This window comes from Oenanthe melanoleuca, chromosome 2 (assembly GCF_029582105.1).
Source record: "Oenanthe melanoleuca isolate GR-GAL-2019-014 chromosome 2, OMel1.0, whole genome shotgun sequence".
NCBI classification, from domain to species: Eukaryota; Metazoa; Chordata; class Aves; order Passeriformes; family Muscicapidae; genus Oenanthe; species Oenanthe melanoleuca.
The window spans coordinates 42,088,413-42,114,383 of record NC_079335.1 but is presented as its reverse complement, the minus strand read 5'-3'; the positions used below and the strand labels follow the sequence as shown (position 1 = coordinate 42,114,383).

Below are 25,971 nucleotides of genomic sequence, written 5' to 3'. Positions count from 1 at the left end.
ATGTATAAGCTCTAGAAATATCCTTATGGGATTCCTTGCTAGTATTTTTATTGCATATTAGTATATCTTCTGCTGCTTGTAGAGATGTATTATCTCATAACTGGATGTATTCTGTATCATGGAGAAATCAGAAATACAGCAGATTCTAGCAGGTTTGTGTTTAGGTATTGTGTACTAGGTATAGCTATTATAGTTATATGATTTTTTACACTGTAAATATATATGAAGAAGACACAGAACTTCCAGAGCATTAAGTAAAAACTGCAAAAATTACACAGGTTTTTTTTAGTCTCAGAAATTATAGGATAAGAAGCAAACATTTCCTAATAATATAGTCCATGCACATCCACATATATTTGGTTTTAACTCTGAATTGAGATGAAAATGAGTTGGTTTCAGTTGCTTCAGAGTCAAAGCTTTTATGTTCTTACTTCACCATTACCAAAAAGTCTTTGGTATATTTTTGATTTATATGACTGCATCTAAAACATCATGCAGCAATGAAGGCTGGTCTAGGCTTGTTTACTGGATCCCCTGAAGAGCACAGCTAGTACAGGGAAGTAATCCACTACCTGAGCATGTAATCTGATTTACATTGGAGCTAAGCAATGAATGTCCTAATTGTCTGTGAGAAGCCTTTTGCATTCCTACTGCATCACTACAGGCAGAGAAAACAAGCAAAGTTTCCTATATGCTCTCCCATACTCAGATGACTTAAGTGCAGGATGCTGTGATTATGTAGCTTTCAGAGCTAAATTTTTGCTTGGAAAATTAACAAGTCCTAAACTGAAAGGCAGATTTTAGGACACATATGGCAGAGTAGGATAGACAAGTGTGAGGAGAGGGAGTGAAATTTTGCAAGTGAACCTATTAACCTCTAAAGAATTAACATGGAGGATGTATGTGTAGTCTGGAAGATACAGTGTGTCAGAATAGAGATTTTTGCATGTGTGTTTGTATTTTTTTAATTAAGTAGGGTAAAGGGGGGGGAAGATGATCAAAAGAAGACTCCAAGAAGAGGGAAAGAAAGATAGGGATAGAGTGAAGATGGTAATCTGTCCTGGGCCCACAGCCATCAAACCAGGTGGCAGAAATTGGTTTCTTGATGACAGGAGGGCGAGCCAGCCAAGGGAAGCCCTCTCCTTTCCTCAGCAAGAGGTCAGAATAGAGGCTGACATAGGAAATCAGATCTAGCACTGCTGGAGGTTTTATCAGGAGCTTGTTACCCTGCTACACTGTGGGAAAGGCTGTTCCCTCTTATGCTAAACTTGCACTTCACAGCTCCCTTCCCTTCTCTCCCCATAAAACAGAAGCTGCTTTCTGGGAGGGAAGTGATGGGAAACACCTGCTAGTGGGACAATTGCCAGGACACTGAACACTCACCCCTTGCAAAGAATCAGGAATAAGCTCATAGAGTAAAAGTGCATGGGACTTGGCTGTTTTGCCATGCACACAAGAATGGTGTGGATGCAAGAATTTGATCATGCTAAGGCCCTGCACAAAGCTCAAGTTCTTCCACTTCCCCAAGGACAGCCTCTGTCCTTTACAGAAACCAGCCAAGCCCCAAACCTACTTTAGCCCTGTTTGATCAGAAAGGAAATGATGTTATCCCACAGTGCAACCCATCAAAAAACTATTCCCTGAGGAAAACACACGCAGTGTGATGCTCACAGAGGACTCACAAGCACATTCTTGTTTTGGGAGAGAAAAAGAGTAACCCCTTGTTTCTCAGTCTCAGAAAAGCTTTTCTTACACTGACAGGAGAGATCTTGATTCAAAACATTTATCACTGAAACAGGTGGATGAGGCACAAGACCCCAGATATTGCTCCACACCTAAAAGACTCCTGTTAGTGTCTTAGATGTTATACATTTATGTGTTACCTATCTGATGAGAGTCTTGTCTCAAGCTACTTCCCCTTGACACATTAGTATCTCCCTCATGTTTTACAAGCCTGCTTCTTCCAGCTCATCAGCCCAGTGGATCTTTTTTCATTCATGGGCTGGGAGTCTTATTAACCAACCCATTTCACCTGCTCAGATATGACAACCCTCACTCACTATTCAAGTTCACTGCAGTAATGTTTCAAGGCTTTGCACAGAGACTCACAGGTTCAAAAGACAGATATTAGATCATCCTTCATAGTTAAAATATTCAAGTAGAATATGTACATAAAATTAAAGATGCTTAAGGTAGCTATGAGACTTACACACAGCTCTCAGCTAGATGATGCACTTAGTAGTGGGGAAATGTGTCCAGATATAACATAGAAAGGTGAGACACCTCCTAAATTGTTTAAATGAATGAAAATCTAATGCCTTTTTTAAAGGATATTAAAACAAAGCAAGGAAAACCAAATCTATTCTGAAATATAGGGCTTAATCAGTTCATCTGGCCTGACAGTACCTATAGCTGGGCCTGAGAGGTAAGACAGATGTTTTAGGTGACCAGTCTCATCACAGACCATTTGCACTTCTTGAAAAGTGTAATAAGGCTATTTTTTCCTGGTTAGCACTGAATCACAGAGTTTCCTGACAACTTGAGCTTGTTGCATTATGCTGCTACTGTAGCCACAACTTTTCCCAGTTACTCCCACCTCTGATATACCCCTCAACACTTGCATTTAAGTTGTAGACACAGATGAATAGTTTAAATCGAGAAATGTAGTTCTACAAAGGCACAGAAAGACTGCTATGCACTTGTTGCATGCCTTTCCCAAATACACCAGATGGATTCTTTTCCTGAACACTTCTCTCCCATGCATCCCCATCTCCAGTCTGATGCCACAGTTCTCCTTTCAGAGTGGGATGCCTATACCAAAATAACTCCCTGAGAACACAGACTGCAAAGTACTACCCCAAAGCAAAGCAGTTCCTCTTAGACACTGAGCTGTGGCAGTGACTGCTAGCAGAGATAACCCTAAAAGATCCCAGTACTTTCTCCTGACAACACTGCTTGCATCAGCATTTCACTGCAGCTCCTGTGAGGCCCAGCAGAAGACCCAGGGGAATGCAGGACAGGCATGGACCTCTTTGGGCACCTCTGCTTTCCCTTGCCCTGAGGAACGTGCTCTTTTCACCTTCCCTATCTTCCCAGTCACCTGTGCCCCTGCTGAGCAACCACCTTGGCCAGGCCTTGTGTCACATATCCTGCCTTTGTAAGGGAATTATCTCCCAGATCATGTCTTCCCTGTTTGTAAACTTCCCTGGGAACTGGGAAAATAGCAGAGATTAAAAGCACCACATTAATTATTCTTTCAGTCTGGCATATTTTGGATATGATTTACTGTTCTTGGTTTCATTTTGCATATACAAGCCACATCTGGGTTATTTGCTGGTATAGATCTACCTAAGTTATGCTGGCAAGGAACACAGCACATCAATCTTGCCTTGCATACAAATCAGGAACCCAAAATGAGCAAAATCTGCCAGTGACAGAGGACACTCCTCCTGTTTTGCTTATTTTCAAACCTTGAAAGCTCTCCCACATCATACACACTGAGTTCATACAATTCCCTTCTGGTCTTTTAATGTGCAGAAGAGAAGAGAATGGGACCTTATTCTAAACTTAAATATTGAAGGACAGATGCTTTCCTAATTTATCTAGAGGGTTTGTGCCAAAAATCCTAAAGTTTGAGCTTGGTACATTGCTGCCCCAAATGAAATGGAAAGGCTCTCTTTCCAGTACACTACTCTTTAAGAGGTCTCAAGTACCACATCCTATTTATCTTCCTGCACAGAGCTGGTGCAGGAAGTTCCACTCAAATCAATCAGTTGTAAAAATATCATGCATTTCCATGCAGTTAACATAAACAAGGCAGTGCAGATTCCCTAACTGAGTTTGTCAAGTGCTCTGAACACATTTTTAGAGAGACATTCTGATGTATTTTAGCACTCCAGTACCCAGGGTGACTCCATCAAAAATTAAAAAGACTCTAGCTATACCAAATTAGTTACTCTATGCAAATGCAGACAGTAGTTAATTAAGTCTTCTTTGACAATTTCATTACCCTTCCAATGATGCTTGAGCGGTATTCAAAACTTTCAGTAGAGCAGGTTCACTATTGAAAATGAGACTCACACAATATATAAGCAACTTAATAATTTAAAGTCAATATGTTGCAAATTCTCAAGGGCTATGCCATTAATTTTTCAGATATAGTTAGGTACCCAAAATCCATTACAGTATTTCTGAACTTCAGAAGTTCATGTACCAAAATTGTGGTGTTTTCTCCCAATAATTTCTCTGTTAAAAAAACCAAAAGACAATAACCTATTTTGGTTATTCAGTTAGAGAAGAGAAGCAATGTGACTACATCATGCTGGGGTGAATTACAAATAGCAATTGTAGCATACAGTTTGTGAACCATGTCTCCTATAAAAGTTCTTCACTCAAACCATTTGGTGAATACTTATGCATGATAAATACATGCAGAGATCTCAGGGATGATTCACTTCTGATATGTGAATAAAGAAATAAGACTAAATTAATCTTGTTCCAGATTCACTTAATGAAATTAGACCCCGCCAAAGTACTTCAGTTTGATTTACAAAGCTTTTAGAGTATAATGTTTTGGGAGACAGTTACCTGAGCTATTACCTTTTTCATCCTTACAGTGCCACAGAGGAGGTAGATACTGCGTGGCTTCCTGGAACAGACTGACACTACAGCTCTTAATTTACTAAAGGCATTTTCATGGACAGGTCCAGCAAAGGAACATGCATTTCCCTGGATGGTCTGGTAGAGTTTGATGTCTGTTTACTTAACCTAATTTTTATGTCAGAATAGAGAGCAAGAATTGGAATTTGTTTCTTCTGGAGTCTTTTTTTCCATTTTTTTAATCTATGGAAGTCTTTCAAAGTTATATATGTTAATCCTGTCACTGGGAAAGATGATTCAATGTCCTTGATAAGTTAATAAACACTTACATGAATGTACAAATATTGCAGACCAATAATGACAAAAACTTGTGTTTGGGCATCCTTAAAGATGCAACAGGTTCATGTCTCAATTGCAATAAAAGTTGACAATAGATGGAACTGCTGTGTAGGCTACTGAATCTGCATAAATAATTCTTCTCACCAAAGACACACTAGTCTTTTATGCTATTCACAAAAAACAAATTTCTTATCTGACCTGCAATCATGGGATTCTCACAGTAATAAATATTATACTTGGCACACGTTTGTGGGATGATGACTTGAAGTATTGTATTTATAGTTGGCAGCAATCCTTATAGCTGTATATTACTCTAAGATGTTTGTGACCTATACCTTTGAAAAGCCTACTGAGGTAAAACAAAATAAAAAGAGAAAGGTCAACGGAAAATATCACTTTTCTAATGTTTTCTGAAAGAGAAGACAAAGTATCAAAATGGCTGAGGTGCCAGATGAAAATTAATTTAGAGAGTTTGCGTTAGTTCAACCTGAAATAACACTCCAAGCCCTACAAAAGCACACTAAGATGAAAGATGTCTTCATATGTCTATCTTAAGGTCAATACCTCTGGGAACAAATTATAAGAAATTTTGCCAAGAGCTTATCCCACAACAAACCATCTGAAATAGCCTATAAATAAAATATCTGTGAAGGGATTCACAGATACAGAGGAAAGATTGCTATCAGGGTAAAAAAAACAATAATGGAAAAACAGCTGTTTCTTACAGCCAAAATTGAATCAGAAACCTGGAGCTTCCCCATATTCTGGTGACCTCTGATGAAGAACAGCTCACATAACTGCAGGCTGTTTTTAAGATGAAGAGCTGTGTTCAGGGTGATAGGTCACCTCAGGGCCTGTCCACAGCTCCCTGCCAGCCTCATCCCTCCGGGACCAGGGGGAGAGGTGCCTTGGGTGCCCTGCAGTCTGGCCAGGGCAGTGTGATGGGGTCTGGCTGGGCACCCCTACCCTGCCACCCTGGGGGAGCCCCTGGTCCTTCAGCAACTGGAGACAGCTGGGCAGGTGGGTCAGGATCAACTTCTGAGTGTGCCTGGCACTACCACAGCCCTGCACATGGAAAGCTGGTCACCCAAATCCAGGCAACACCATGCATTTTATGCACCTTGGCAAAGTGCAGCAAATGTTTCATTAGTTCTCCATAAGACAGTAAAGTGCTCTATTTGTGTCACTAATCCCAAAGGCTATTTATAGCTATTTTAAGACTGTATTTATGCAATTAAAATTTTAGAAATAATATTTTCTCTCTACTAGCCAGTCTATGCAGGTATGGGAGGTGCCCCCTCAACACTTTCCTTATGGTAGCTAGTAGTTTTCCAGCCCTTTGAATTTAGGACATTTATAATTTTTCATACCATTAAACCATTAGGTATTACTTAGTCTGAGGCAATAAACTATAAGGCACCTTCATTTACATGCTGAAATACAGCAATCCATTTAGCCAAGTTGTGACAATACCTTCAAAGTCTTCTCTAATACTTCATCCATTTAATGGCAATTAATTAATACAGAGCTATTAGAAAAATTGTGAAACCATTACAGAAATAGCAAATTCTCCTCTTGTACCAATGAGAGAATCTCTAGTGAAGTCAGTGGATGTGGCCCTTATTACACAGCAAATGTGATTTCTAACCAGTATGTTTTCATGCACTAATGAAAGATCTCTGAAATCAATTTGAGTGAGGGTGTCAGTACTAATTGGAAAAAAAACCCCCACAAATCTCATGCCATGCGACTAAACCCAAATAGCTCACATTTTTAGAGAGTCATGTTCACTTTTAGCTGTTTTTTTTACTTACTGCTTTGTATGTTCTCTTTTGTCCAGCATGTTTTCTGATTTGTTCTCCATTGGGCCCAGTTTCAACATGCATGGAATAGATAATGTCAAAGAAATCTTCCACGACGGCCACCCGCCGTAAAGACAGCTTCTCATCTACACCTACTCCATCCTGAAAAGGGAAAAAAAAAAAAAGAGAGAGAACAGAAAAAGTAAGGGAGACAAGATGAATAGACAAATTATGATAATCATGAGACGCATTGTCCTTTTTTAGAAGGGAGTTAAAGACCCATTAATATCTGAAGATCACCCACCCTGAAAATAACAGACACAGTATTGTAGGAAAGCTGTGTGATCAGAAGGATCACATAGACCTTGCAAGCAGCCCATTTTGCCAAACCAGGGCATTTGGCCTCTTGAGAGGAAGTGATCTTCCACTCCAGTATTTAAAAAAACCAAACAAAAAGTATCTGTGCTTCCTTCTCCCAACACACAAACATGATTCAAAGGCAGAAGCAGTCCCAAACACATGGCACAAAAATGCATTATGTGGTTGTTATTAAGCATGCAACAGCTCTTTTATTCTCTTATTCCCTTCCCAGTAAATCTGTGCCTAGCATTTCATAAAGGTGTTTAATAAAAGGTTTTAATTCAAGGAGATGACTGTAAATATGAATATGAAGGAAGTTGTTATAAACAATTTGCCCCTGCAAAAATTGCTTGAAGACATACAATATGAACACATACCACAATATGAGGAAAAGAAAGGGATGTTTTAAATATTTTCTACTTTTGCACGCAGATGTCCAGTTGGAAGAAGTGGAAAAGTGAGAACACCTAGCATCTGATTTTCAAAAGTGATAGTGTCATGGCAGCTAAAGACTTCTGAAAAGAAACAGTCCCCAACGTCTCTGAAATTAACCAGCTCAGTTTGGCTCCTGCTTTTTTAACAGTACCATCCACATGAGGTTTTGTTTGTTTTACAGCTGCCTATGGACTCAGTTCTAATGAAGGAGCAGGAACTGGGACTCTTGTTTTTCCAGAATAGACATCTATCAAGCAGGCTGCAGCTTGTAATACAACACCAGTATATGAAGAATAAAATAAGAATGGCCAATTCACTTGTACTCCAACACTGTTTTCAAATTTAGATCTTTGGAGGCAGCAGTATAACCTAACATTCACTATGTATTTTAAGCAATAACAGTGTTCCAAAAGGAAAATATTTTGTAATACCATTACTGCTCGCTTAGTTAATGTCACAACAAAACTGATTTACATGGGCACTTCTATGACAAAATACATGCAATTAAGGCTGTAATGACCAAATAAAGATAAAGATGAGGAATTAAAAGGTAATAATTATGCATGACTCCCACTTGCTGTTCCCATGCAAGTTAACTTGCTAACTCGCTCCACTAGGTTTGCTGTATGTGGACAAACATGATTCATTTTTCTCACTCCCCCTATTTTTATTCCAGCCCATTTTCATTTTTCATATATTTCAAAAGAAGAACCCAAATAATCCCAATGGCTCCAAAGAACCCCCCAGGGTGACACAGAGGAGCTCTGACACGTTCCTAGGAGCAATGGAGAAAATGCCAATGCCTTTAGAGCGTAACCTTCTAAATGTGCATTATTCCAAGTGATGGTGGGTTAGGAGGTGTTGATACACCACCAGCCAGACAGGTTATGCCCTGTCCTGCTCTAGTACGCCCAACCTTCTTCAGAGAGATCCCTGCCCAAAGCTACATGGTCTCTCCCTTTGTGTTCTTTATCCCCAGGAGACAGCTGGTGCATGTGCGATGAGAGGACTGCCGCAGCTCTGATGGAAATGACTGTGTTGAGGATTCAGGGTGGAAGAACATGAAGAATTTGCAGGGCAATCTCCACCACAGGTTAAAGCCACTGGGAGCAGTTGATCTGAAAAATCTGTGAAGCTCCCAGCCCATGATCAGTCACTGACCACCAGCTCAAAAACTTTGTGGCATTGTGACAGGTTTTTGTTTAAGCTTCATTAAGAATTTGCATGGTACTATCCACCACCACTGCCTACTATTTAAAAAAACAACTTGCTCTAGAGATAGGCCCAACATCAAATTCAGATCTTTGCAGCTTTAATCTTTAGGGGAATTCACATGTGAGCACTATAGGGGGGCCCATCTTCAATCATTATTTTCTCACCACCCAAACAGCACAGTGGGATCCCTGATGATTTCAAACACTCTTATTATGACGACAGTGTTATCTCACACTGCTCTCCAAATACTCAGAAGTTTATAGTGTTGATTAACTGACAAAGATTTAATCTGTTTATTACTAATGAGTTTTGTTTTATGAGATTTCCTACGAGGGAGCTCTCTTTTTTAATTAAAAAGAAATGCATTACAACAATATTAATTTAAAACCTGAGATGCCACCTCAGCAGAGGTGACACATGCAACCATTACGAATACATTTAAAGAAGAAACTCGAAAATGAAACTTATTTTGCTTTTGGTGGCCACAGTGTGCAGTGCTCTATCTAATGGTCCTCCTACCTCCCTCCCCAGACATGGACACCCAAAGGTTGGCAGGTATGATCTGGGGGTGCTCTTGAAGGGGTGTTTCTCCATGTACCTGACTAAATCAATAAGCATTGACAGTACTTCTAGAAATACACAGAAGAAAAGTCTGCACAAGTTGTCATGACTTCTAATTGAAGTTCTAGAAAAGGAATACAGACTTCCCAAACCTTTTCAATCAAAAAGGGTAGGAAAGAAATTGTTTAAACATAGTAGAAACTGCTTCGGGGAAGACAGGGCTATAATTCCATATCTACATCTGTAACTTTATCTAGAGGAACCTGGACATGACTAAGTTGGCTTCATCTTGCTGGTGCTATCTAAGACAATAAGGTAGACCCTGATTCAGAACACCTGCAGCGCTGCAGAAGGTGCCAAGGTGCTGTGAGTGAACTGTTCAGTTCATCCAGCAACAGGAAACGCTGTGCAGAGCTGTAAGCCTCAGCTGCAGAAGCAATACACCAGCTGAGTAATTTGAATAAGGTAGCTACTTACTGGCAGTTTTGATATTCCATACTGACATCCCAATAGGTAAAAAGCAGGGCAAACGATAAAACTTCAAATCTCCATTTAAACCATGAAGTCTCTGAAGTGGATGCAGTTGTATCAGGGTTTTCTGCCATATGCCATTACACTACACTTTTATCATGAAATTGCTATTTCATAAAGGCATTAACAAAGCATCTCTGCTTTATAAGCTGACTTTGGGTAAAAAATTTCAAAGTGCCTAAGGGGACAGTTTTTTAGCCTCAACTAAGGCTTAAAAAAAAAAAAAACAAACTGAATGAGAGAAGGCATCATAATGCTATTCCCATGACTGAAAGGCTATGAAATGTCCACAAGGGACAGGACAAGTAATAGGCTTAAACCACAGCACGAGAGATTTACATCAGACATTTGGAAAAACTTACTAGTGATGTAGATAGTCAAGTACAGTAACAGTTTGCCTGGGGAGGCTGTAGGTGTGTGTCATAGGAGGATTTTGAGACCAGGTTAGGCAAATATCTGTCAGGGATAGTACGAGTAAATCCTGTCTTGGGTAGATATTAATTGAATTTCTTATTGATAACTCTAGGAAGCTTAAATACCACTTTCAAAGTGAGTTGGACAGTAACAACTCTGGAATAGCAAGGAGGATATTTATAAATCACTGAGATATTTTTAGGACTTTTTATTCAGCATGGAAGGAGTCCAAGCCTCACTTTCAAAAATTACTTTGGAATGGAAATCTCACTGAATGCTTTACTTCAAGCATTGGACTTAGACCCTCAAATCTTTCAGGCTGTTTCATTCCTCTCCTTTCAGCCATCACTGAAGTGTGCTGTGCCCTGTCCTAAACCAGTTGTCCCAAATGCCTCTCTGGCCAGCAGTGTCACAGACACTGACAAACTACATTCATCCTCATAGCTGCTGGAATGGTTTCAATCTCTGTCAGTGAGATGTTACTTCATTTTACTCTTTGCATTACAATTTTTCCTGTTTACCCTTGGTTTTATGTATATCCAAAGATCTCCTTATGTTCTTAGGATAAAAATAAAGAAAGGTCTCTTTTCATATTCAGCACTACAAAATCTATTTGTACTCTGAGATTAAAGTTGTTTCCTTGTTTGTTTTTTTAGATATCTAGAAAAAGAATAAATTTCTGAACAGAAGTGAATTTTAAAGAGAGTTGTGCACTTCCCAGAAAGTGCTAAGGATCCCTTTGGACCAGGATGGGTGGAGAGACAACATCTTTTATTGAGATTGAATCTACAGGGCTTGTCGGAGTAAAGAAAGGAAGAAAGTTTGCCAGTAAAGTGAATAGATAAAACTCTTAAGGCAGCAAAAATATCTATTAAATGAAAGGTTGTCGTTTTTATAGTTACTTTGCAGAGGAGAAAAAAAATTTAATACAAGCCTTTAAAATTAATGCCACTGAAACAAAAGTGCTTATAATTCCTTGCTTGAGAATAGCTGCCCCATCTCCTGTTGAAATTTCTAGGAGGAAATAGATCTCATAAAACACCCTCTTGCTTTGTGAATGAATATAACTATCAGCATCTTGACAGCGTTTGCAAAATAGTCCTATAAAGACATGATAGACGGAAATAGAAAATAAAAGGAAAGTTGGTTGATAGTTTTATAGAAAATGTTCAGGTCTATAAAAACCTCTGTTGTAAAAGCATCAAAGCCAGAAGCACCTACAAAACATTAGGAGCAGGTGCAAATCTGCTCAACAGACAATGCACCTAAATATTTCATTACATAATATACATCACATATAAATCTAAGACTGCTTTGAATGCAGAAATACGATGTGTAATATTTTTCTCATATAATCAGTTCAGACAGCAGCAGAGTTAAAGCTCATTTATGTCTCCACACCTCTGCTGACTGGTACATTTTGAATTTCCCCTGAATGGGAAGCAAAGTTTTTTGATGACTGAAACACTGTAGACTGAATGAACAAAAAGTTTTGTTCATAGCCCTACATGTTGTTAGTTCATGCATAATGAGCTCCTGACATGATTATATGTAGATGTTTTACTCCCTCTGTGTTCAAGATAGGAAAATTTTGTATGGAAAATGTTAGGAGGAAGCAATGGTAGTTGATGTATAACATAAACCCTATATATCTGTCTGCAGAAATAATTCAAAACAAATTAGAAATTGAAAATCCCATTGTGCATTATTTATTTTATCTGCTTGTTCAGTAGCTGTAAAAAATATTGATATTTAAAAATAGGGATGACTGCTTTATAATTCCTCTTACTCCCATAGAAATTAACAAATTACTTTAATCAGCCTATGTATTTGAGCTCCCAGGTTATGAGTACATCCATTTGAATATCTGACTCATTCTTGTCAGCACAGTGAAAATCCACAAAAGAGCAAAAGTTATTAGTATTTGGTAGCTATTATTAAGTAGCCTAAAATAAATAAACTGATCATTTATATCCAATTCAAAATGGAAAGTGTCTGTAATGGCAAAAGGAATATTTATTATTTGAAATTTACAGCTTCTGTTCCTCATTATATTGTTTGAACAGCAAATCTCATTTTTTACCAGCAGATGGAGACAGGAAAAATCAGAGTTATAGTAAAACAGATACACACCAGAACTATTTCCAGCTGACAAGTTCTCCCTTTAGAAAAAACATACATTACAATAACTACACAAATAAGCTAGGACATGGCAGCAATGAGTCAAACTAAATGTAGACATAGATAATGAGAAAAAAAGATAATAAAGTCAAGTAAAATGGCAAATTAATTTACCCTTTGAGATAAGAGACTAAAACTAAACAACAGACACTAAGTTTTGGTGTATTATGAAAGCTGAAGGTGACAAAAAGTTTCTCTTACTGGACTGGCTTGATAGGTGAGTTCCATACAACAAAACAAATCAATACTGAGCAGAAGTCCCTTTCTCCTTTATCTCTTGAACTGTTCCAGATTATAAGAAAGCACAAAAGCCAAATCTCTGTCTATAAACAGGGAGAGGTGAGTGTTGGGTGCCCTGTAAGTCTAAAATATCCCATCCCAAAGGGCTCCTACTGAGGCATTTCAGGTGAGGCCATCATGGTGTGGATCACTAGCTCCATTAAATTAAGCTCTAGCACGTAGAGAGAATGGGTTGTGAAACTCAACTTGCCAAACTGTAAAAGGAAGTCTGTCACATTGAAGCATGGTAAAATAGGCCCAGAGATTATTTCATGATACATTAAATATTTTCAAAGATATTTTCAGAGGTTCCTTTGGCATGAATAGGATGATAACCTGGCCAGTGGTCTCTGAGTTAAATATTTAATGCTCTTTGCATATTAAAGGGCAAAACTTTTCTTTCTCATCTTTCTTCAGAAGTGTATATGGATGGCAAGAGGTAGAAACTGATGCACAGGAAGTTCCACCTGAATATGAGGAAAAACTTCTTTACTGTGCAGTGTGTTCCACACACTGGAACATATTGCCCAGAGAGGTGTGGAGTCTGCCTCGCTGGAGATACTCAAGAACTGTCTGGACACAACCCTGTGCCATGTGCTTTAGGATGAGCCTGTTTGAGCAGAGAGGTTGGGTCAGAGGGCCACTGTGGTCCCTCCCAGCCTGGCCCATTCTGTGACTGTGAAAGGCAGATCTATCATCAGTGAGAGTGCAGAAGATATTTGAACTAAAACATAGAGTGCATGTAATGACTCTTGAGTTTCCTACCAAAAACAAGGACATGGGAAACAAGAGGTAATTTCAAAAAGATGGCTGCATTCAGAGCCTTGAAGGGATGGCAGGAAACCCTGTAAGGAACATAGGACAGGCAGAGCCCTGGTTGCAGCTCACTCTTCACAGTTAAGAGTTGCTTCTTAACTGAGGTCTGAATACCCTTTTCCCTCAGCATTTGATTTTTTTTTCTTTTCCTTCCTTTGTTGTTTAAACATTTACACAACCCTTCTGAACAAAAGAGTGTCAGCAGCTGGGTCACACTTCACTGTTTGTGAAGTCCATGGCTGCAGGCTAACCAAACACCACTGGTTATGAAGCTGGATCTCCATCAGCAAGTGGGGCAAAGCTCCATGATACTAAGGAGCTCATGCCACCCTGTAAGCATTTCAGGATATCTCTAACCTGGACCTCTGCAATGGGCACAACTCTGGTCATAACCCAGTAGGTGCATATCTATCAAATGCCAGTTTTCTTTCACTGAAATGAGTCTGTTTCTATACTGAAGAAATATTACACTGTGAAACAAAGCCCAGCAAGCGTGGTCAGGAGCTTTGTTCCAAAGACATACTCATTTTCCAAACTAAAATGCCAATGTAAATACAGACATAGCTTCCTTAATAAGGCAACAAGACAAGGATTTTTGTGATGAACTTTACCCAAACTGATGAGAAAGCTATATAACTACCTAGCTCAGGGACACACATGGCCCTGGTGTGACTCAGGAGATCAGAAAGAAGCTGAACAAACACTGATTTTGAAACAGAGACCTTATTTGCCACATTACTCCTTCCAAATGCTTCCCTCTCCAGCAAATTCCTGCCTACTTAGCCTGCTAAAACAACAGATGATGCTTCCATCATTATATGCAGCTGGCCATTTTTTTATTAGTTTTTGACAGAGAAAGCAAATTAATGCTCTATTCTGTCTACAAAAGTTCATTGAGTTGGTGTACTTAGTACATGAAAAAGTAAGGCAGGCACTACATGCACCATATTGAGTGAAATGTATGTGACAATTTCAATTGAAGCAAAGCTAGAACTGGAGAGAGAGAGAGAGAGAGAGGAAAAGCACATTTAATACCTGCAGGGGAATGGTAGCTTGCATTTCAAAGCTGAAAAATTATGGCAAATTTATAATAATAATGACAATAACAAAGCAAAATCTGCAAATTGTAAAAGAAAGCAATTTCTTGAATTAAATTATTTTGTTAACTTGAACTTAACTATAATTTACTTACAAATTCTTAATTTTGAAAAATTGCCTCAAAAATAATTTCTGATCTTAGGAAGTTTCAGAAGAGTTTTTTCTGAAGCTTATATTTTAAAAGAGAAGCAATAACTGTTTTTTTTTTTTGATAACTGGACTGTCTTATTTCCTGTTCCCTGAAATGGGTTAGTATTCTATTAGCAAGAATTAAGTTTTGACTTTGAAGTTTAGTTTTTTCAAAGGTTCATGACAGGTCTGGAAATATCCAGCACACTTCACTTGTCCTCTTCAAATTCATTTTTTGGTAAGTAGCTGAGAGCTAATAAACATAGCTTGGACATGAAGGGTAACTGAACAGAGAACCAAACTAACTGAAGCTTTTTTGTTTAAGTTCACATTCATGACCCAAGTTTTAGTGCATGTATTCCTTCTTCATGACTCATTAAAGGATTCATCTAGGCATAAGGACCTTCTACCAGAATTTTCTGTAATACTGTGAATTCTAAGAAATTGCAGATTTTAAGCCTAAAAAGCTGTCAACATTTCAGTTCTACCACGAAACAATATGAAAATGTGTGAAAATTCATCCCATTAGAGTAACATTTTATTCTTTTACTGAAAGCAAAACTGAACACAGAGGTAAGTACTAAGATAACTATAAGATTTCTCCTAAGACACTGAATAAGTTTCAAAGAAGATATTCTAAGGCTGGAGGTAATCTTACTGTGCACAGATTTCTTCAGCTGTTAAAAAAAAACTGTAAACACACCATCAGACTAAGTAAAAACACTGAAGGATAACAACTCACTGAAGCACAAGTGTCCACTAAGTGTATGAATACTGAAATGACATTGTCTTTTTCATGTCCTTCTACTCTTCATACATTTTATCTGATAATTTTATCTGCCAAGCTGTGAACAGTTGCTCCAGCACTTTTCCAGAGGAGACTGCAATGCCAAGCTAAATGCTTTGGCAGGGAATCTGCCTTTTCAATCTCACAGCTAATCTGGAAGGGTCAGCTACTCCTGAGTGTTTTAAAGGGAAGGGACTTCAGCTCCCCACTCCAACAGATCAGCACACTGTACAGGCATTTCCATGAAACTTCCTTTCCAAAAGTTAGTAGCAATTATAATACATATACAACTTAGTTTTACTTTAGTTTCAGGTCTCAAAGACAGTTCTTTGCATCTGCTGAGGATGAAAAGATTTGCTTTTCCCAAATAAAAGTACAAGGATAAACCAACTAATGCTCCTCAAATTTTTTTGACTGTAGGGGATTTTTAAATGAATGGATGTGAATCTTAGTGTGAGCCTGCTTAGTATGTTCAGGGTTTTTTCCTAAATTATAAGATCAAGTATTGTCATCAGCTCAGCAAAAAGAAATGGGCAAGCTACTAAATAAATGTTAACTCTTAATGTTCCTGTCATGCTCCAAAAATGAACAATTGCTCAATTACAATTTAAAGTGTGCTATACTTTAGAGTACAGGTATTCAAGCACTAGGGGAATGCAATGTAGATCTATAATGCCACCTTTTTTCAGACTGATGAAATGCAACTACTATACACCAAAAGTAACCTAACACTAAAGTGAAGCTTTAATAATAAGAACTCATTACCCCAAAGTGCTGCCTGTGAAATTATGTATATTAAATATATATATATTAAAATTATATCCTGGATACTTATAAGCCTCTGATGTAAGGTTGTTGGCAGAGGGAGCTTTTTTAATACATAATGTGAAATGCAAGTGCCAAGTGTTCAGTGCAATGAAGTGCCAAAAGCATACCACACCACAGATCAACCCTGCACAGTGACAAAATGTCTACATAAAAAAAATGCTTCAAAATCCTAGTTAATTGGTAAAATATTTCAAAAAGTCAGGGAAAGAGGATGAATCAGAGAACTGCTGATGGGATATAGTGTTTTTGTGGCTAGGTTCTGGCTGCAACTCCACCAAGGGCTTTTGCCCCTGAAGTTGCTTCCTCCTTTCACCTGCTGCCTATGTCAAGGAACAGCCTTGGGGTGGCAGGGAGGTGAAACCTGTGACCTAATCTCTCCCATCAAAGCTTCTGCAACAGCTGTTCACTTGCTTATACAAAATGAGTTCATGGTCTCAGCACATCTCCCAGGGGACAGCTGTGTCCGTCACCAAAACCACTGCTACAACAGCCCATTCAGTGCCATTAATTGGTAACCTCTTTAACATCATCAGTAAAGACACTGGGGATCAGATTTTGAGCTGCACTGGTGCTGTACAGGCAGCCTAAGGTACAGAAAACATCAGTGGCTTTGCACGACCCACACAAAGCTTTGGTGCTGATACAGCCTAAGCACTGGCTCAGCAGCCTCACTTGCAAGGCCAAGTGCAGAAAAATGACAACTGTCCCCAGCTCCAGTGCCAAAGGGGACAGGAGTCTCCAGGGCATGTTCCACACATGGCATGGCTCTCTGACAACATTACCAATATACTTCCCACCCTGGAAAAAAGGCTGCTTGTTGCAGGGGGCAAAGAGGTACTTCCCAGACTAAACCTTCCTGGAGTACGAATTAGCAGCCTCTAATGGAGATCCCTGTAGATTTCTGCAAGGACAAATGAGCAGAGATTATGAAGGGGCTCTCTGTAATTGCACAGGTAATGTTACCTGGCCAGGGACAGAGGCCACTGGGGACTCAGGGTCATATCAGTACAAGCAGAATGAGGGTCACTGACTTCCACCTGCATGGGGTCTCAGCAGCAGCAGTGTGCCAGCCCTGATGATGTACAAACATAAGCAAAGTAGGAACTGTAGGGGTTAGGGTCTGTTCTCAGATGTAGCAGCACAGTACCCAGAAAAATCAGACAAAACATTGGATACACAATCTCTCTACCAGGTTTGAAAGAAAAGTAGTAAATAGCACGTCAGATATTGACAATAAGATTTTGGTGTAGCCAGCAATGCTGTGAGCCAAATATCTAACCATGTTCCTCAGGAAAATTCTTCATGCAGGGGTGTAAAAGGTTTTCCTTCCAAAAAGACAGGAAAAAAACAGATTCATCCTCCCTCAGGTCTGAGGGAAGGCTTGTACCCTCAAGTGTATCATCAAACTAAATTGGTAAATAATGAATACTCCTTTTTTTTTAGTTTTGTTAATATTTGTATGTGTGTATGCACAGATCAGGTTTTATGAATTTACCTCATATGGCTTATGTGGGCCTCTTCAATAATTTATTTGTTGAGTTTTTCTTTAATTCAATTACATTTCCCCAATTCTATCACTTTTTTTCACTCCAGCAACACTTTTCTCCCCTGGGTAACCCAGACAAGAACAAGTGCCAGATGCAAAAATCTCGTGTTTCTGTGAGGAAACACTGTTGCAGATAGTCAAATTACAGATTTACACCACTTTTTATTCCTTTTCCTCTTCCTCCCTTCCTCAACCATAAACAAAGTCCACAGCATGAAGAGGCCAATCCTTGCCAGCAGAACCAAGTTTTGAAAAACACTGCTCCACCATATGTTCAGTCCTGACCAGCGCGAATAGTTCGGAAGCTGACATCTGCAGATGGGGAGTTCATACCTCCGTTCAGCACAAACAGGCTGCTACTGTACACTGAAGTCAACATTGGCCAGACTTTGCTTAGGAGAAATTTTCAACACTGATCTACAGCTTCACCTTGCCAACTAATTTTTGTTACACTGATGTAAGTGAAATAGATATAAAAAGAATCTCAGAGAAAAATGGTGGTGCTGATTGAAAAAGGGAGTCCTTGTGAATCCTTTTGGTAATCTCCTTTAGAAAGAAAACTCTTCTGTATCAGATATTATATTGAAGCTGTTGGTGTAAAGAAAACACTTGCTAATGTTAAATATGATGGAAAGCCCACTAAACTCTATTTGGCCTGCAGGATTATGCGCTACAAGGATACAATGACCTCAGACAGTCCCCTGAACTTCTTTGAAGACCCAGTTAACTGGCTTTTTCTCTGAACAAGATATATCAAACTTGCTGTAAGCACTGTAAGAACCAAAGTCTTTCTTGCCTTTTTTGATGCCCTTCTGAAAGCAGCAAGAATACTCTACTTAAATGTTTGTAGGAGTGACATTGGTTTTTCTACAGAAGCACTAAGATAAAATGCATTTTCCCTGCTACTTCTACTTTTTCTCCCCCTTGCTCCTTTCTTATTCCATCTGCAGCTCCTCATGCACTCCAGACACTTTTTCCAGGGCTTAAACAGATTTATGGCTAGCAATTTCCACAGGGACTGTGTACATGTTCTCTCAGGCATGTTCAGGCACCAACACTCATCAGAGGGCTGGAAATCAAAATCTGTGTCAGTTGTGTCACTGGTAGGGAAATTCCATGAGTTCATGTTTGTTGTGTCTCTCATTGAGCCTTTACTGTATAACAGTGCCCTTCTTCAAAAGCCTGTATCTAAAACCTCTGTGTAAATTTCCTTTAAAATGTTTTGCAGTCTTATCTTATACGCACATCTACCATCAATTATTAAATGGGAGAGGAAATGGAATCATTTTCCTTTATTATGTTGCTCTGAAACTAAAATGGGCAATGTCTGGACTGTAAATTCATAGTAGGAAGAGGTTAGATGTTCAGTTATATGAATTTTACTCAGAGCTTTTCCTGCATCAAATTTGGAGCATGCCTCAGCAGCAAACAGTTCAAAACAATGGTAACTACAACACTGACTTCTAAATTCTGTTATAGTGAGTAAATTCAGCTTCCTAATTTTTACAGATATATAATATAATTTCTTTTTAGTGCAGAAAAGAGGAACATCCATCCCACTTCTGATCACTGATGATGCTGCCCACCACACTAATTCTTTTTCTAATAGAATTAAAGGAACAGCCAAATAATAAAGAGGACCATTATTACCTTAACAGTACAGCAAGAACTGGTGTTTTGAATAAGTAGGTAACCAGATTTGCCCAACATCTGATACATGATGAAAGACAGGGAATCAGAGTATTTGCAAGTTGAAGACTCTATTACTGAGGTGCTTGCAAATCTCTGCCTTAATTCAGGCATGCCCATGAAATTTCTACCACACACTAAGCTTTCCATGCAAATATATATAAGATATGATATGATATATGATATTATATATAATACTAGTATATATATAGTACAGTTGATGAAAGAAAATATGCAGATCAGTCTGCTCTGTCTAATAAAATTCATGCTTATTTTGTCATACCTACAATGGATAATATCCAAACTATACAAAGCTTTGTAATTAATAATACAATTCTGTGCTCAAAGCATGAACCAAACACTGTATCAACAATTCCCTGTGAGCATGCATCCTTACTTATACTTTCTCTCTTTATATAACAAATTTAAGTTCCTCACTTGTTTATAAGAACAGGAAGAAGAGTTAAAACATAGAATTAGAATTCAATTATGTTTTAAACACGGTATACTGATTATATTATTAATGAGGCTCAGAAGAATTTGGTGATCTGTCTCTCAATATCTTAGTTTAAAGTACTGTGTTCAAACTGTATCAAAACTGTAATTCACCTTAATTAAGTGACCTGTGCATTTTCTCACTCATCTGTATATATTGTCTGTATTAAGTTAATAGGATTCACATTCACAGGATGTGTACAACTTGACTGACAGATGTGCCATCCAACCCAGAGCTGGTTGTAATTGACAGTTTACCTTGAATTTGTCATCTGGGATCTCTTGAGATAGAAAGAACAAGAGAAAATCAGGGACAGATGAAAGAAAAATCAAATGGTCACTTAGTCCACCCCTGACAGAAACAGGACTGTCTTCTGTTGCTCACAATATAATTTCTTGTCTTGTCATAAATTATTCATCTGAGGTAGGTTTCATCACTGCCTCTGAGACACTATTTTGCAGACTAGTAGAGGCAAACACAGAAACTTTGACTGAGCCTATGCCAAGAGCCTGCCACAATAGCTTTGCAGACTGCTGTGCTGCTGTTTCTTAGTTATGTTAACTTGGAGCACAGGCATGACACCAACCCTCTCTAGGACTCATTGGAGAATAAATTTCTGCTGTCATACTAGATCACATCTGCTAAGAAGGAGTTAGCAAGGGCCTCTTGGTGGCAGTGAGAAATAGGTGATCACCTCCCTAAGGCTTTGTCATGTCACTGCCTTGTTTCCAGCTTATCTCCCAATTCCAGGAGCCCAATTTCATCTCCTACCAAAAATAGCTTTCCTTGCAAGGGGTTCAGCACATTCCTTCTTCACAAATAATAGCATATTTTAAAATCCCATTGAAGAATCACATAATATTCTGAGTTGGAAGGCACCCAAAGGATCATCAAGTTCAGCTCTTAAGTGAATGACCTCTACAGGGATCACAACCCTGAAGATACAAACAGCATGTTGTAACCAACATAGCTAATCTCAGGGTAACATTGATTTTAATAAACTATGCCTCAGTCTTCCAAATTGTCCTGTTCTCTCCAAAATGAGGCCTTGCATGCAGAGGACTAGGGGCACAACATCATCACGTTTCATTCCTCAGCAAATGCGGAGATCATAGTTTCACATACACATCAGAGATGGCTACAGTTATAAAGTTTCAAGTTTATCTCACAAGGAAAGCCAACATCTGTTTTCATCTTGCTGACAACATGAACAGCAATGTTTTTATTCTGCTGAACAAAACATTAACAAGGACTGAATTTTCAAATGCATATGTTGTTCCTCTATGCACCAATTCAACATTAAACTGCATCTTCTGATATACTGCTATACCTACAAGAAGCTTCAATTTGTTTATCTCAAACTTTGACAATTTCTTTATGTCAGGCTTGAGTCTTTCTGGACTACATTTCCCAAGACACACTGCAGGAGATCATGTTTTATGAAACATTTAGTAAAATCAAGGATGCTAGTGTAGTAGAAATTCTTGTATTGTATGTCTCACTTTGTAAATACTTCGTACCCACTCATTTGCTTGCACTTTATAGTAGCTACTCACTCCAAAATGACTGAAAATATTTGATGCACTTGCACCAACCAGAGTCAGCTATGAGGACTGAGTATGTACTTCATCTACATCATTTAAGCCTTGCCTGCTCTAAGAAAAATATCTATTTTCTTTATTCACAAATCACATCTGCTACCCAAGCCAAATACAAGGCAAATTGCAAGTAAACCCTAAATTCAAAATTGTATGTCTACAACTGCCAAACCAGCATGGGTCACCAAGAAGATTTTTTAAAAGACCATCCAGGCAAGCCCTGTTCTGGTCTGTGCAAATAGCCTATTAAGTGCTGTATTTTTGTGCTACAGCCTTTAAAAGGAAACGACACAGTAATTTCCTGTCAAATCAAATCATTTATAGCATAACTTTTCATTGGGGGTATTCTGCATGTATCCTGAAATTTGCTTTCTGGGGAGACAACAGGCACAGCTGCATGTCTGGTAAATATGTGTGCTTGTTTTCATGTGGGGATATACGTGAAATTAAATTCAATTTGATTTAACAGTATTTCACTGGCATGGCAAGCTGCTAAATGTAGCCTAGGAAAAATGAACAGACCCTTGAGGTAGCTGTCACCAGCTGATACAATGAGTTTAGGATGGGGTTTCATTCTGTATCTGGGGTTTTATCCCATCTATCTATTCCCTACTACTGTCCTTTTTCCATCTTGTTCAGTCATTTTTAACAGCAACCTGCCATCTGAGAGTACTTCACAACACAATGCCATCATTACACTCTCTCACAGGAGTCAGGAATATTTTTTTACTCAATTTTTTTTTTGACAAATACATTTTAGGATTTCTGATGATACCCCAAAAATCTTTTTGTATTTCACTCAGATTTTGGATGTTGATGTAAAAAGCATTGCTCCATTTAATTTTTTCCTACTAGATTTTCTGCTTAGATGCTCCTTTATTTCTTCCCCCCTTTTTTTCTGTCTCCTTGTTTCTGCTCATAGCTTATAGACATTCCTTCTCCATTCGGTGTATATTTCAGCCTGCATATTCACTGAAATAATAAAAAAAAAATCTATTAAGACAACAGTGTCCAGTTGAGCATGCTATTGTTCACCTTCAGAGCATCACGAATTACAATGACAGAACCATAGAACCACAGAATGGTTTGTGTTGGAAGGGACCTTAAAGATACTCTAGTTCCAATCCCCCTCTCATGGACAGGGATGCCTTCTACCAGATCAAATTGTTCAAAGCCTCATACAGCCTGGCCTGGAGCACTTCTGGGGATGGGACACTCACACTGCCCTGGGCACCCTGTTCCAGTGCCTCATCACCCTCATTGTAAGAAATCCCTTCTTCCTATCCAATCTTAATCTACCCTTTTTCAGTTTAAAAAGGCTGTCCCTTGTTCTGGCACAACAGACCTAGTGAAAACTCTCTGTCCATCCTTCCTGCAAGAGCCCTTCAAGTACTGAAAGGCTACAATAAGCTCTCTCTGGTGCTTTCTCTTCTCCAGGCTGAACAGCTCCAACTCTCTCAGCCTGCCTTTGTAGGAGAGGTGCTCCAGCCCCCCAGTTGTGTTTGTGTCCCTTCCCTGGACCCACTCCAACAGATCCATGCCTTTCTGTGCTTTGCACTGCAGTCCTGGACACAGCCCTCCAGATAGAGTCTCATGAGAGTACAGAAGAATGGAGTCACCTCCCTCAACCTGCTGGTCAAACTGGGGTGATGATTGTTATTAACTCAACTGATGCTATATAACTCAAGCTATATCAATTCTCTGAATTAATCCTTGTGAGTTATTGATGCTGTATTACTGTAGCAATTTATTTTGTATTTTTGGTCCCACAGAAGTCGACCTAGTACTATGAAGAGGCCAAAAAATAATGGCATTGATGTTGCTTTCACATTTGGTCCTCCTGTGCTGTGTTGCAGCAGAAGGAATGTCTCCCAGTGAGATGGGACCTGGGAAATAGGATCATCAGCAAGTTTACTAGAAAGCTCTCCTTCTCCAAATCTTGCTTTATGGTAGAGCATACACAGTTTTTTCCAGGTTAAGCTTTTACAATTTGATTTGTAAACTTCAGAAACTGAATTTTCTCTACTCCCCTATTATGAGACTGAGCTTTATATAATTTAAGACATATTCAGTGTTCCTATCTCTATAATTAAATTTGTCTGGTTTTGTTATTTTGAGTACCTTCTGAATTTTTTTCAAAGAGCTTACTAGGCAATATGTTGAAAGGATTCTGCTCAAATTATATCTTTCATTCTCTCACTTTGTTTTAAGGATAATTACTTAACTGACATTTGAATTAATGAAATGGGGTATGGAAAATCACTAAATTGCCCTGAAAAATTTACTATTCAGGAAAAAAAAACTGTTTTTTTATTTTCTGGTTTCTAAGTCTACAGGGTCCACTTGGGACATTTGCAGAGTTTAAAGACAAAGTTCTCAAACATAAGCCTTGAAGACCATTCGTTAACAGATCAACAGTTTCTAGAACCACACTAACTACCTGCACTTTATATACTCATCAATTAAAAGTCTGATAATGAAATATCCATGGTCCTTGAGAGATTTTGAGAACTGACACGGAGTTTTTGCTAAGACAATCTTTTCTATACAGCTGTGGGGATTGCTAGAGGATTTTTGTATGAGAGGTTTTTTAACACAAAAGTAGAATTTTCACAAGCATTTGACTGGAGATGGGATTTTCAAAGAAAAAAATTACAAACACCATGGGACTCACAGTGAAATTGCATCAGTTGATAAGACTCCATTTTTCAGCTACTTTAATATCTATAAAGAAAAATAAAGCTTCCTGATCTTTTCTGACATTGATATCTTCAGGATGTAAATACAATTTTGTAGTTAGTTTTACATAAAGTTATTAAACTTTTATTTCTGTGTGTGATATTACTATTGGTCAGATATTTTCCTAACTTTTTAGGTCCCAGAAGCATTCTATTAAAGACAAAAGGAGTCCTCCAGCTGTACTCCCTGCCACACAGTCCAGCATTTAGTGAAGCTGATAAAAAACAGTTTTCTCTTGTTATGGCTAAAAGAGAAACCTCTTCTAGTACTTGGGGCTAAAGACACTTCTCCTATCTATTCCCTCTCCCCAGTTTCTCAGCTGCCCCATCAACTACATGGCAGAAGGGACCCACAAGTTTTCTCAGAGGGACAGACCTGGCCTCAAAATATATCGTATTAATATTTGCATATCAGGGGCCCAAGTCCATGTTTGCCTATCACAACCATATGCAAATGTTTTTATTGCCTGTAATAGCCAGTGTAATACCTTGAGGGCCAAAAACAGAGCAACACTATTTTCAGCAACAGCTGCAACTATATACTATGCTACATTCCACACAGCCACTTGCACATGGTAAAGAGCACCAGGGCTGGTAGCAAGACATGTCTCAAGTGCTGGGTTCTGGCGAAATCAGAAAGCAACAGTGAACACCAGCAGTAGTGACACTGACATGAGGTTTTATTTCCCTTCCCTGCACCTCAAGTCACACCAACCACGACACATCACTATTTACAGCAAGTATTTGTAGCTATGGTAGCACTGCACAGCCCTGCCCGCGGGTCTTGTGTGGCATCATGGTGAAATTTCTTAGATTTGGGGTTTGTTTCCAAACTCAAGGGCTTCCTTAAAGGCAAGCTCACAGTTCCAAGGCCTGTGCTGTCTGCAGGCCGTGGTGCAGGTGTGCAGGGCAGCCCCGATGGAACAGGGACCAGCTGTTCCACTGCATCCACACACCAGCACCATCCACAGGAACACGGGAGCAGAGCTGAAACCATCCCTGGCTGCCAACACAGCTCTCCAGCACAGCAGGGCATCACCAGCAAGTCCAGAGGTGGTGGGAAGAGGCCTGGAGCACTTTCCCTCCAAATCCAGGCTGAGAAAGCTGGGGCTGCTCAGCCTGGAGAAGAAAAGGCTGTGTGGAGACCTCACAATGTCTGAAAGGGCCTATGGGGAAACTGGAGAGGGACCCTTCATCAGGAACTGCAGTGACAGCACAAGGAGCTACGGGTACAAACTGAAAGAGGGGAAATCTAGGTTAGGTGTTAGCAGGAAATTCTTTGTGTGAGGGTGGTGAGACAAGGTTGCTCAGGGAGTTTGTGGGATGCCCCAGCCCTGACAGTTTTCAAGGCCAGCATGGGTAAGGCCTTGAGCAGCCTGGTCTGGTGGGAAGTGTCTCTGGCCATGGCAGGGGGTGTTCGGAGCGGATGATCTTTAGGTTCCCTCCCAACCCGTAACACTCCGTGGTTCTATCACCCATCCACCTCCTGCGCAATGCTACACGTGCCTGCAGCAACCACTACGCCGGGCA

General features: G+C 39.2%; 1 protein-coding gene across 3 annotated transcripts in view; it reads right to left on the bottom strand.

The window, feature by feature from the left end:
- The window catches only part of NOL4 (nucleolar protein 4), a 188,148-nt gene that overhangs the window by 146,571 nt on the left and 15,606 nt on the right, over positions 1-25,971 (bottom strand). For all 3 annotated transcript variants that reach the window (XM_056485610.1, XM_056485611.1, XM_056485612.1), the window contains exon 2: positions 6,753-6,902. In XM_056485610.1, coding sequence (XP_056341585.1) covers positions 6,753-6,902 — 150 coding nt within the window. The remainder of the gene's footprint in view (positions 1-6,752; positions 6,903-25,971) is intronic.